The sequence below is a fragment of the Drosophila virilis genome, chromosome 5, assembly GCF_030788295.1.
Source record: "Drosophila virilis strain 15010-1051.87 chromosome 5, Dvir_AGI_RSII-ME, whole genome shotgun sequence".
Lineage (NCBI taxonomy): Eukaryota > Metazoa > Arthropoda > Insecta > Diptera > Drosophilidae > Drosophila > Drosophila virilis.
Genome location: NC_091547.1, coordinates 3,314,697 through 3,328,457, shown reverse-complemented (window position 1 = coordinate 3,328,457; position 13,761 = coordinate 3,314,697). Strand labels below are relative to the sequence as shown.

Below are 13,761 nucleotides of genomic sequence, written 5' to 3'. Positions count from 1 at the left end.
GTTGAAATAAATGAAAGCATACGATTTCCATGTTCATAGTACAAACTCTTATTATTTATATTTTTTATTTGTTATTTGGACACGCTCTGCGCTTACTAATTTCTTTTTATAGAAATGTCTGTCGATCAAAATCAACTTTTGTGTATTTCTATTGTGTTTATAAACACGAACGCTTTAATGGCTATTTTTTGGTCAAAGCCAAAAACATGGCCATAATGGCATATGCAATTAGCCCAACGCTTATCGGAACTAATATACTAACTAAGCAAACTGCTGATGACAATTTGAATGCAAGCAAAAAAGGGTAAAAAAAAGGATACTCTGTGCAGCGCTCTCTGAGCTGATTGGGCGCTCAGCTGGACAGTAAATGGGTTCCTAACAGAATTGTAATGCGTAGATGGCCATGAAATAGGCCCCATAATTGGCGCTACTTCCAACAAAAAATATCTCTATGAATAGCTGGCACTAGATAAAGGAGCATGTGCAAGGATATGAGCAGGCGACTCTCGAGAGTCTTGACTTGCCTGCATTTGCAGGCATCTTCGACCCTTGACTTGTGTGTGCGTGTGTGTGTGTGCGTGTGCGTGTGTGAGTGAGACTCCTTTTGTGGAAGCTGCCGAGACGCGATGCTTAACAGCAATCAATCGACGCCTTGCTTCTCAAGGAGCTCGCCCTTAAATAAGCTAATTTATATGCACACATGGTCTGCACATATCCACACACACACGTACACACACACACACGTACACACACACACACACACAGACACTAACACACTTGACAACAGCAAATGGAGGCAAATTGGTTCAGCTGCCAATTGCATAATGCGCGCCGCGTCGCGCAGTCTTCTTGTTGCTGCAAATGGGGCAGCTGACTGTTAATGGCCGCCCCCCCCCCCCGAACCCCTTGGCCACTTGCTGATAAACGTTGCCACTAAAACCACCGCAAAGTGTCGCCAGGGTTGCCACCCTTGGGCAAACTGTTGCAATGCGTTTGCAGCACTGTTTGCCTCATCTATTATCGCTGCAGATAATGTACGCTTGCTGTTTGTTAAGATTAAATAGGAGTCAATGAATGGCTGTGTAATACCCTGTAATCAAATCACAAATAAATCACAAATCCGAGTTTTAGTATGCATAGAAATTATGCGACAGTGCTCTACTAATATATATACACTGTCGTACAAAATGTTGAGTTTGTTAAGAGACAGAACTCTTATACCCGCTATAGGTATTACCTTACAGGGTATATATGACAATTGTCAAGCGTTTGAACAGCTAAGCAAATACGCTGCACGTTTTTGTAGCATACTTTCGTGCGCAGCGCAATAAAAGGCCAGCAACAAGCAGTTAAACTACAACAACAACAGCAACAGCAGCAGCAGCAACAACAACAACCACAACAAGTGGCAACTTAAAGCAAAGAGTAGAAGAAGCAGAACAGAGAAGCAAACACAAGGTTCAGTAATTTTGCAATCTCAGTTATGGAACTGAAAGAGCTGACTCTGAAAGCCCGCAGGTGAAAGGCGTTAAATTCGCATTCACGCAAAGTCGCGCACAACTAAGTGGGCGTGGGCGTGGGCGTGGGCCTGTGTGTTGTCTATGTGTGTGTGTGTGTGTGCACAATATGCAAGTTGTTACTGGAAAGCCATAAACAAAACTGAAAGTATTTATAACATGCAAACACGCGGCGCAGTGGGTCGACAGGAGCTGGCCCCTGGCCAAGTCATGGTCATTTGCATGTTACCAATACACACACACACACACGCACGCACAGTTAACGGTATAGGGTGTGTGTTTGTGTGTGTGTGTGTGTGTGTGTGTGTGTGTGTGTGTGTGTGTGTGTGTGTCGCAGCGCGGACATTAAGAGTCATGCAAGTTAATCACGTGGCATGAAAAGTCACGCATACGTAGCTGACCTCCGGCTGCTGCAGCTCCCCACAGATACGTGCACATATACATTAAAGCACACACACACAAATAAACACACACACTAGCATACTAGTTGAAAAACAGGGGGCGAAAATAACACGCAAATAAATATGTAATAGAGCGCACGAAACTGCAGCGCACCCAAAAAAATAGACTAAAATAAACACAAAAAAAAAAAATAGAGAAAATCCAAAAAGCAAAACTGAGCTCAAAATTGAGGTTTTCAACTTTTGAAGGTTGTCAAAAACATGAACAAAATAAAAATTCCATCGAAAAACAGAGTAAAAGAAACAAACAAACTGCACGAACTTGAACATTTTGGCTCAGATACTTAACATTGGATCGAATCTGATATACGCTGAACTAAAAACTAAAGCAGCTGGAACAGGATACGAAGGATACGAAAACGAAGCATTCTTATTAGGGAGAAAAGCACTAAAATCGGGAACCCAGCTTAGTGGGGAATATTTTTTATACTTTTATATAGATATTTGATTATTCTTCCAAATATGCTCAATTATATTACTGTAATACTTATATACTAATTCCGACAAAATCGGGCAGCTCAATGTAGTATATTTTTTATACTATTATATATTTTATTATACGCCCAAATATGCTCAACTTTGTGACTTATGTACATATTATTATTGGCTCTTAAATTCGAGTAGATTTAAATATGATGAACCAGTGTTTGGGCTTGTTCTGGCGCCCGTTCATTGGGGCACGTGCATAAATAAATTTTTCAAATTGCATTTGACCCCATTTGGCTGCACTGCCAATGGCAGGTCAAAGGCGAGAACGTGGCATAAGATCGTGTTAGCTGCTTCTTTTTTTTTTTTGCCATCAAGCGAAAAAGAAAAACTTAAAAAGTTTTGTGTCAGCACGTAACGGGGCTAAAACTTCTTGTGGTGACTTGTTTGGGAGTTGAGGAAAACACAGGGTGTGAGAGGGAGAGAGAGAGTGGAGGATTTTCACATTTGGCTGGCAGTCTGGTTGTGACAAGTGTGTACACAGGCAGCTAATACTTTAAGCCGGGCCGGGCTGTCATTAAGCCGCTTACACGGGCTGCACTCTATTAAAAGAGTTGCCAAATAGAAACTATGAAAACGCAAAGAAATGCATGTACATAAATATGATAGGATAGCTAGCACTGAACTTCAACTTACATTGCATGTATATTGTGCGCTATGGCAACGAGAGGGCCCAAACCGACAATAGCCCAGGCAAACGGCACCCAGCGGGGCCGGGCTGAAAACACAAAGAGCCAATTTGACCATTTCTAAAAAGTGGGCGTGCCAGCGAGTTAAATGCTGCGAGCAGCCCGTTTGCGTGAGCCAACAATACACAAGGATTTGCAGTCACATTTACAAGCAGCTATTCAACACGGCCAGCCTAGTGCCACGCTCCAAACTGTTTTACAAGCACACTCAAATAGAGAGGGAGAGCGGGAGAGCGGGTGAGAGAGGGAGAGAATGAGAAGGACACGCAGTGTGAGATGGAGCATATTACAAAATATGTTTGTGTTTCATTAAAAATTTAAAAGTCTGCCAGCATTCAAATAAAAATGTGCAAAATCAACGCACGTGTCACATTTTCCTTTCTTTTGTTTTTTGTACTTTTTTTTGCTGTAATGCATTACCATACAACGATTAAGCTGTAAACATTTGTGAGCTGTTGTAAAGCCAAAATAGATTAAAACGTAATCAAAAGTTGCTGAAACTCTTGAATATTGCCAAACAAGTTGATTAGCTCTTTATTGTTTTTTGTGTTTACCGAACACAAAATCTCTGTTGATATTTAACAACAAGTCTTGTATATCCGAATTGCAAATAAATGGATATCTATATTAGTTGGATATCTAATTTGAATTTTTATAAACCTTGAAAATTCGAAATTCCTCTTGCTAGAGCTTTGCATAAATATTTATTGCACTATGTGCTGGAGAATATAATATATAGACAGTAAGTCGCACAAGATATATAGAAATATGTACAAATAATATCGTAAACAACAATGTCATGCACATAAAATAAGACACAAATAATTTAAGCAAATGAATTTTGCGCAATTTTGCCAATTTCGAATGAAAAATACTTCAAAAAATAAAGACATATATTAGGGATATTTAATTATTATTATTTGATTATTATGTTTTATTGCGCAGAATACAACAGTTTGTATAATTTGTTTTTTTCTGCCATCTGCTGCGTTATGTAAAGCAAGTATTTACCCATTTTGTATGCATGGCCAGATAATTGCATTCTTTTTTTTCTTTTTTTTTTTTAGTGATATTTCAAGTTGAGTTTCTGGTTTAATGAAGCCTTATTTTTTGGGCAGCAAACTGTTGGCAGAATGCATGCTTGGCCCCGTTCACTGGCCTTCAAGCGACGTTGTCTAACGCATTTGCCTACTTTAAAAGCCACTTGGCTGCAGCTCAAAATCGATACAGGCACAGACTGACTGACAAACAGACAGAGGAACAGGCAGTAGCAGCTGGCTCGAAAATGTTGGCTCACAGTTGGAGCCCTTTTCGGTTGGGCCAGCAACAACAACATTGCAGCTACGAATTGAAAGTTCTCGGCGCAATAATATGATAGACTTTAGGGCCGCAAAAAGTCGTAATACGGCAAGCAGCTTGTCGCAGGACATTCATTAAGCGAAACCAATGTTCATCAATGTTAATGGCACTTGCATTTATTGGCTGCGAAAACAGATACTGGCCATGGCCAAGGACATGGCTGGGTTTATTAGCATTTTATTTGCAGTCAGCAGCGCGTATACTTAATATGCAAATACCGAGCCTCGCATTACGCATACGCACAGTGGCCGCAACGCATTGCCTGACATTGGCCGCACGTGCGATTCTAATTATGATTATATCATGTTTAACTCGCACTCGCACACACACACACACACTCATATATTTATAAACGCATCAGATACGTCTGCCTTGTGGGCATTGTTAAACAATTTGTCTTTTTATTGTGGCACGGGATAAATGAACTCTCAGCACACTGCATTATGAACAACTGTTTTTATTTTTGGCCACTCTTATCGCTGACGTTAACGGTTAGCAGCTGATTGTGAATACACTCACTCCAACTGTGGGTGTTTATTCATGGCCATACAATTGTGCTCTTAAGCATTTGGCTCGAAAGCGAACTTTGGTTTATGGCTCGCATATGCATATATCACAATTTGCCCTCCGTATTTGCCTCTGTGTTGTCGGCAGAGTGTGTAATAAATTTGATTTATTGCGCATACGCCGTGTTGCGTTGCCCAGGCAAAAACTGAACTCCAAGTAGTTTTTACCAAGCACGGATCGTTTTTGTACCAGCCTGATTGAAGGAAACAAAAACTGGAGATATCAAAGAGGAGATGTGAAAAGAATATAAAATTGATGCAATTCTTGTTAATGCACGAGGATATTTCAACTTCTATTCCAGCTTAGCATTTGGATTATTAAATTTATTTTAAATGTCAGACAGCCTGATCAAGAATATATATATGTATATATACTTAATAAGCTGTGCATTGTCCGCTTCTCACAACAAATTCAACAAACTTTTTGAAACCCTTTCCGTTCCAGGGTATTAATTAGTGCAACACATGCGTTTGCTCTACAAAAACCCATTGTGGAATATTCAATTAAGCTCAGCAGACTGTAAATTTGCATTATGAAATAAACACATTTTGTGGCATTAAAAACAATTTAACCGCGACTCATACCTAGACAGTTGCCAGCGTAAACAAACTTTAACTAACTATTTTTCTAGTATCTTTTCAGGCATTGTGCAGCGTAAAAGAGAAATGAAAAGTTTTATTCGCTGACGCAATTTGTTAAGATATTTGTGATTGCAGCTGAGAGCTAACAGAGCTCGGAGCCCCAAAGAACAACGGATTATTTCAGTCAAGTTTTCTTTTATCTAAAGCAAAAAACTGACTTTAGATGACATTCAGACGCGTGTACCTTGAAAATCTTTTTCTGTGTTTGCCCTGTCAGCCCCCTCCGCAGTCTGTCTGTTTGTGTTTATTGCGCCTTGTTGTCGTCAAATCGTCGTCGTCTCCAGTTTATCAGCTTGCATAGCAATGAGGCGATATGAAAATGTGCGTGTGTGCGTGTGTGTGTAGGAATCGCAGCACTCTTGGCTAGAATGCAGTCACTTGTGTGTGCTGCGACTCAACCGCAAAGCTGCAAAGCTGCAAAGATTAGTCCACAATCACTTTAGCCCCGAGGACAATAATCACATTGAAAAAAGCTTACTTGATAAAGCTACAAATCAGAAAATAGAAATTAAAAATATCCGCAAGGCTTTTAAAAGCTTTAGATTTAAAAGTTCATAAGAAATTCAATTTAAAAATATTCTCAAAGCTTCTAAAAGCTTTAGGTTTATAGGAAACACCATTAACAAATATCTTCAAAGCTTTGGGGTTTATAGAGATATTGAATTAATAAATATATATGAAATTAAGTGAGGCGCTAGACTCGACTAAATCTAAGACAGCTCATTAAGCTTTGGATTTAAAAAGTATTTTTTTTTATAAAAAATGTGCTTTAAGCTACTCGTGATACTTAATTATATGCTTAAACTAGGCGCTAGTCTCTACTAAAATGTAGGCAAGAAATTAATTTAAGAAAAGTTTGAAAACTTTATATAAAATTTAGTAAACAGCACGAGAGTCATCTAGGAAAAACTGATTTAAAAAAGGACAAGCTTAAAGCTCGACGAAAGCTGAAGGCTTGGCTTACAATTTGTTTTTTTTTTTCTTCTTAATTTGTGTTCGGTGTCAGCTTCAGCCAGTGTCATTGTAGAAGGTTTTTTGCAGCAGGTGATTTCCTTTTTATTTTTAATATGCATTGATTAATACATTTATAAAAAGCAAAAAAAAAAAAGGAAGACTCACAATATTCAACATTGAGATCTCATCAATATTTTATAATACTATGTGGGCTGTTATTATTTATACCCATCTGGAGTTTATGCCAACGATATAAACGTGCAGATTTTGTGACAATGACGTGGGCTGGCCACACTTAAACACACACACACACAGATACACTTACACACGCACACGTAGCATGTGCAGAACATAAGCTGCAAATGTTTGCTTAACGTGGCTTGGCTTGACTATAAATATGTGAGTGCTTAGGTGAATTTGTAGGTGTGTGTGCGAGTGTGTGTGCGTGTGTGTGTGTTTGTCTTGCGGCTTTTACAGGCAGAATCGTATACTTCAGCTGCTGCTGCTGCTGCTGCTGCTTCTTCTAGTCTATTGCATTAAGTTGATTTCGCGCTTCAATGGACTTTGTTGCCCCCCACAAGTTTGACTTTGGCTTGGTCTGCTTCTTTATTTTTGCTATTTTTTTGGCTAAGACTCTCAGGACGCGCACAGGACTCTTGTCACTAAGCCACTTTTACACGCTCAATCAAATATTTGCGCCTTGCGAACAGGAAACTATGCACGTATGTCTTTTATATATAGAAATATGTCTATCTATATATATTGATAGAGAGAGAGAGAAATCAATGGCACGTTAATAAAACGGGCACTTTGATTAAATACGACTTTGATGCTCTATTGTCTGTCGCTTTGGTAGCATTTACAAAAGATTGCAACTGGGGAATTTAGAAGAGGACAAGTTCAGTTTTTGGAATTTATAATTAACTGCCGGCCAACGGTGCCTGTTGGCATGTTACTCCTTTTGTCGCCTTGAAGCCCCGCAAGCTGTGCCTTAATTGAAATCCAATTAAGTTGGCAAAACAAAAAATTGGAAAATTTTAAATCGAGTGCAATAATAACAACGCCAGCAGACACTGACGTGAAAAGTCAAAGTTGAAACTAATTTAGTTCTAAAGAAATTGTACGAATTGTTGCTTAAAGCAATTAAAATCCCAAACAAACATTGAAAGAGGCCTGAAAGAGCCAAGTACAAAAGGGTGGGTACTACAGCTAATGCGACAACCCGAAGCGAAAGTTTCTCTTTGTACTTGATTTAAGGCTATTGTATTGCCTGATTTGGTGGCTAGCAATAAGAAATTGTCCAACACAATGCATACAAAAAGGCACCCAAAGAACTTTCCTAAACAAGTACCCCGCTAATTTATGCAAATATCCTTCAAGGACCTTCCATACAGCCGTCTGCAAAGTTTGACAACAGTAAATCACATACAAGAGTCGTTTATTAGAACATGTTCTTGGCCCAGCTAGAAATTGGCTGTAAAAGCTTGTAGTTTGTTATATCCATAAATACTTTATTTACATTTGACGCCAAAAATTCAAAAGGCATTTCGCCCCTTTCGCATAAAACTCTTATTGAATTTAATGCTGAAATTCTCTTGCTAGTTTTTTTTTTTTTTTGTAATATTCCAAATATGTGTGCTTAATTTAAAGTGAGTGATTTGTTTTTGTTTGCATCCTGCTGTTATTTTATTAAAGTACCCTTAAGCTACTCAAGGCAATAGCAATAGCTGCATGCATTTTTAATAAAACATTTCCTGTCATATTTCATTTACCTTGAACAACACTCATGCGTTCATATTCAACAAGGAATAGAAGAACTCAAAGAATACTCATTCAATAATTTGAATCAATAATGCATTTTTCATTGCTTTGAGTATTTAGCTACTTCTCAGAAAATGCAAATGAATAGTTTATGTAAACGATAAACATGTGTAAGTAAAGGGATTATGTTATTAAATGCACAAATGCTTAAACGATTTAATATTTAACAAATATTTTTTGTGACATTTTTTAGTGACATTTTTTTTCCCAAAAAAATTGTGCACTCTAATGAAATTGAACTAAATCAAATGTATATGAGATTGACATGAAGGCATATTAATTAAAGTTTAGTTTATTTCAGCTTAAATCGAAAAGAGACCATTTTCAGCCTCATTTTCTCTTCAACTTTTTTGCAAAAGCAAGTTGCAGGATTTTTTTATGCCAAGGCTCATGTACTTGTTGATTATGCTAATTAATGCGGAAAATCTGATAATGGAGAGATTACGTGTAGTTTTTTAATTAAAGGCACTTTTAATTATAACACTTTTAATAAACTAGTTTTCACAATAGTTGATTAGTGCAACTGATAAAATCAACTCTAAACGAATTGATAATGAGTTTGCTTTTAAGAGAATTTTTCCGCGCTGACACGTAATGTCAGAATTAAGCCAGTTAGCAACTATTTTAGCTGCGCTTTATTAATGTTAATTACAGCTGCTTAACTTTAAGAACTTTATACACCAAAAGCCACAGCCACAATTTTCTGAGTTTGGGCAAACAAACTTCAAGTTTAATTTTTGTAAATTTACCTGGGACAACATTTATTTTCCTGTTCATCCCTGTGTGTGTGTGTGCGCCTAATTGTATGCTTTAATTTATGTTGAAAGTTTTACAAATTTCTCATTTTATGCGCCGCTGAGCGCCGCCGCGTGCAACACTTTCGCGTTATTAGAAAATTCCAGCAGGTGAGAGATTTATGCCACAGCCATTAGGCGCTGCCAATGGAACGCACACTCCTCTGTTTATAAGCGGTAGAGAACCCCAACCGATAGACAGACAGATAGATAGACAGACAGATAGATGGACAGACAGACCGAGTTAAAGAACTCTTGAGACTCACCTTTAAGAATCGCTAGGCATTTGTTGTGCATGGAACGCCGGAAGAGGCTGAAAAGGCAATTGTTTTTATTGTTTTTAGCATTTGTTTATAGTTGTTGTAATTGTTTTTATCGTTTATTTTGCGCATTTGCAATTAGGCCTTTTCGATTGCATAAACAAACTAACATGTTTTTACAACATTTGAATAGTTGCCTTATACGAAAAGAAAAAACCTCACACCAAATGCGATTTAACAACGCGCCGTTTTTTGAGCGTTTATTCGTTATTTTCATTGAATTTTCATTCTTTTTATTTTTAAGAATTTCATTTTCATTCAATTACTATTTATTTAGACTTGTTTTATGCCAGCTTTTATTTTATTTATTTATCTTTCTGAGAGTGTTTTTTTTTTTTTGTTCGGCATAAAAGAACTTTTTTGAAGAGCAGACAATTTAAAGTCCAAAAGTTGCCATTGGCAGTGACCCGGAAGAGATTTCGGTCCGAAATTATTTAGCTCGGGGTACTGAGCACTTGCAGTATATACAGGAAAAGAAAGCTCTACTAGCATTAATTTTCATTTATCAATAAGATATCCAGGAATATTGAACGGCCATTTGAAAGAGCATACGTGATGCTTATGTGATATTTAGATATTTCTTCGGAAGAGTATATCTTTTCCAATGGGATTAATTCAATGCAATCAAAATGGTCTGCTCAAGGCTGGCTTCACTGTACTTGGTATGGCTACATAATAATAAACATGTAGAAGTTTCATTTGCTTTTTTGAACTTAATTTTTTTGTTCGGTATTTGTTTGTTTTAGGATTTTAAAGATTTACGAGATTAGTTGACGTGCTTGCAAGATCTTTGCTTGGTTGTTCCGTGTGTTCTTAACCTTGTATTTATGGCTTTTGCAGAGCTAACGGTTAAACAGGCCATGTGACTGGCAAGCTATTTTTTTTTTTTTTTTTTGCTGTTGTTTAGGCTTTAAACAAAACACTCACTTAAATAGTTTATTTACGTTTGTTTTGTGATCATGAAAAAAACACATTTGTTTTTATGTTAGCCAACACTAAAATTTAACCGCAGTGTTAATTTGCCATAATTAAAGTGTTCTTTTTTAATTCTAATCACTGCTTGTGGTCATAAATTAAAATTTTCCAAATACACAATCAAAATAATTCCGCAATTTACTTATTTAAAAACGGTAAATAATAACAAAATACATTGCAATGCCCCCGTTGCCGACGCAACCTTTCCTATTGCTGCCTATCGCACTGCATTAATTTCTAAATAATCAAACCGTTACGTGAGCGAGCAAGAATATCAAATAAAGAGAGCGCGTGGGTGAACGAACAGAACGCCACAGATTTAGAGTGCGAGAGAATGAGATGGAATTGCAATGACAGATCAAACAAATTGAAAGGCACGCGCAAAGTTCATGGAGCGAAAGAGAGCAAGAGCGCCTGAGGGCAAAAACAAAACTGAGATCGCCGCCACACTGACAGATGCTGTTGCTGTCGCTGTCGCTGCCGCTGCGTAGCGGCGTAGAGGAGCAGGGTGGGCAGCGCGTCGCTGAGATAAAAAGACAAGGTAGCAATTTATAAATGTAAACCAAACAAATACACAAAAACAAAATGGTGTGTGCGTGTGTGTAGTTGCTACATAAATAAGCCATAAACCAAATATATATTGAATATTTTGCAATAACAAGCAACTGTATATATGCATACATATGCATATTATTAGCATATTTCAATTGTTGTCAAGTTCACGCAAATCACATGGCAGCAGCGCAGCGACGCCAAAATGCACCAGGAATTGTTTATGCCTCTTTCACTGCGAATCGTGTTAATCATTACGTCGAGTTTTTGCATGCTCTGCATAATAACTGGCATACTGCGTACTTTTGGTATAATTTTATATTTTTTACGCTGCATACACTTAAATTTAACACAAGTTACAAGCACTACACGAGTATTAAAACGACGTTGGCAATAAGTATTCAATTGATTTCAAATATAATATTATTTTCTGCGCAACGAGCGCTAATATAAACCGAACACGTTGGGGCCGCAAACACAAATAAGCACAACAAATGCGACGCTAATGTTCTGAGCGCCAACGTTTTGTCTTTGCGTGTTCTTCTTTCTCGCTTTTGCGTTGCGTTTGCTTTTGCGCTGCCGAACGAGCGCACAGCTGTTGATCGAAACTGGGGTAGCAGCCAGTGCTGCCACATCAATTCGGAATGCAAAAAAAAAAGAAGAAACGTTGCTTTTTGAAATGTACTCAACGAACATTTTTATTGCGTACACTTAATTGACAATTGTACTGCATAGCGTTTAATAATTCAATGTTTTTAATTTACCTAACACACGCTGTTTGCCGACCTTCGCATAGCACAACTTTCTGGCTACGTTTAATTACTGGCACAACTTTAGAACACGCACACGTTGTGATTTACTTTAAAACTAGACCACTGGAGGGAGCAACAATAAAGAGGCACGCTTGAGCAACGGTTTCGTCCTGAGCACGTCTGCACACTGTCACAGTCCGAACGCGACTGAGTTGAACAATTCGGAATACTGCCTTTTATATATACACACATATACACGCAAGCATAGCCGTCGGTTTTGAGAGGGGTTTAGGCAGCGGGCAGTGCGCAGGCGCAAAGCGGAATCGGTGTCAGCTGAATGCTGCAGGATGAGAGCGCGCCGTGCCGTGCAACAGCTTTCGCTTTCGCAACTCCGGGCTAAACTTCGCCATGGACAGCATTACCTCTCCGCCCACGCCCCCTTCCGCCTGCACGCTGCACGTGGCCCACGCAAATGTAGGTGGCACGGCAGCGCGCAAAAGGTCAGCACAAAGGCACGTGCCGCCATTGTGCCCTGACCTATCCAAGCACACAAATGTTGCGTCCCGACATTAGACACAATCTAAAGCTAAATATACACAGTGATAGCTACTAATGAGCAGCTGGTTGCAATATTTTGAGTTCGTATCCATTAACAATAGAATCATAAACGAAAAAGCGTACATGTAACAATCCAATCCAAGCCTTATTCAGAGTCAACTCAATTCATTGCGCAGTCGGCGCTCCCGCTTCCATTCCCGCACCTTCTCCCGCCGCATGTCGTTGCGTGTGCGTCGCTGTTGCGGCGGCGGCAAGGGATTCCGATTGCGATGCTTGGTGGCATTTGTGTCGAAGGCTCTGAAATGTGTGACACGCGCCGGGGACTGCTCAATGCCCAGGCCGGTGCGCTGTTTGCGCAACACGGTCTTCACCGGATAGAGGCGTCCGCTTTGGCTCGGTCCCAGGCCGTGTTCACGATCCCAGCCCTGTTTAACCATCAGCTGTAGGCCACGATTTCGTGCCGGGATGTTGAACTTTTGTAATCTGTGGGCGGGCAGCGATTTCATGTTGAACCGATGCACCGTGGAGGTCTGATGGGCGCGCCAATTGGACTCGCTGTAATCCCTTTGGCATACCTCACAATAGAAGGGTGCAACAGCTGTGTCGCTGGGCCCCTCTTCCAGCTGGGCTGCTGCTGCATTGAAGCTGCTTTCCCGCTGCAGCAGCTGCACAATTCCCGTGTGGCCTTTCCTGCTGGCCAGCCGCAGGGCCGTGTTGCCGCTTTTGTCTGCGATGTCCGCATCAGCGCCCAGCTGCAGCAGCCAAGCTACTGCATCCGCCGCGCCCTCGCAGGCAGCCATCATCAGCGCCGTCCAGCCATACGAATCGCAGGCATTTAGCTGCTGCTCCTCGGCAATGCACATCTGGGCCAGCTGCTCCACATTGTTGCTTGTGGCCAGGCGAAAGAATCTGTTTCTGTCGTAGGGCAGCGTTTGTGGCTGTTCTTTGGCTTGTCTGGACGTGTCACTATTTGTGGGTTTGCTGGTGGCTTTTGCTGTTGTCGGCGTATCCAGGATTTCCCTGTAGAACTGCTGCACTTCAGCGCCGCTGCCGCCAACGATTGTTTGTTTCGCCGCCTTTGTCTTGCCGCGCTCTTGCTCAGCAGCCCCTGCGCGCACAAAGCGTTTCAGTGGCACGTGCAATGTTGTCAGAGCTCGCCAATTGGGATGCAGCTCCTGGCCCGAGGAATCCATGCAAACGAATGTAAATAAACAATTTTACAGCAGTGTTGCCAAGTGCTGTACAGCTAAATTTGCTGTTTTCTTTTGCAACTGTGTGTGAACACACTTTTGTTTACGTTTTGCAAGCGCCTATC

General features: G+C 39.9%; 2 protein-coding genes across 6 annotated transcripts in view; both read right to left on the bottom strand.

Moving 5' to 3' along the window:
* The window catches only part of Trpm (transient receptor potential cation channel, subfamily M), a 60,040-nt gene extending 47,694 nt beyond the window's left edge, over positions 1-12,346 (bottom strand). The window contains exons 1-2 of one of the 5 annotated variants that reach the window (XM_070210227.1): positions 11,901-12,346; positions 9,556-9,602 (exon numbers count right to left, since the gene is read on the bottom strand). The gene's annotated coding sequence lies outside the window, so the exon portion shown is untranslated. Of the gene's footprint in view, positions 1-9,555; positions 9,603-11,439; positions 11,637-11,900 lie in introns of those variants that run through there. The other 4 variants (XM_070210226.1, XM_032436246.2, XM_070210229.1 and 1 more) reach the window with 4 other exon arrangements.
* Positions 12,347-12,572: 226 nt separating this feature from the next.
* LOC6636467 (G patch domain and ankyrin repeat-containing protein 1 homolog) lies at positions 12,573-13,759 on the bottom strand. Its single transcript, XM_002059880.4, has one exon. The coding sequence runs from the start codon at positions 13,637-13,639 to the stop codon at positions 12,602-12,604; it is 1,038 nt and encodes a 345-aa protein (XP_002059916.1). The 5' UTR covers positions 13,640-13,759; the 3' UTR covers positions 12,573-12,601.
* Between the last annotated feature and the right edge of the window lie 2 nt (positions 13,760-13,761).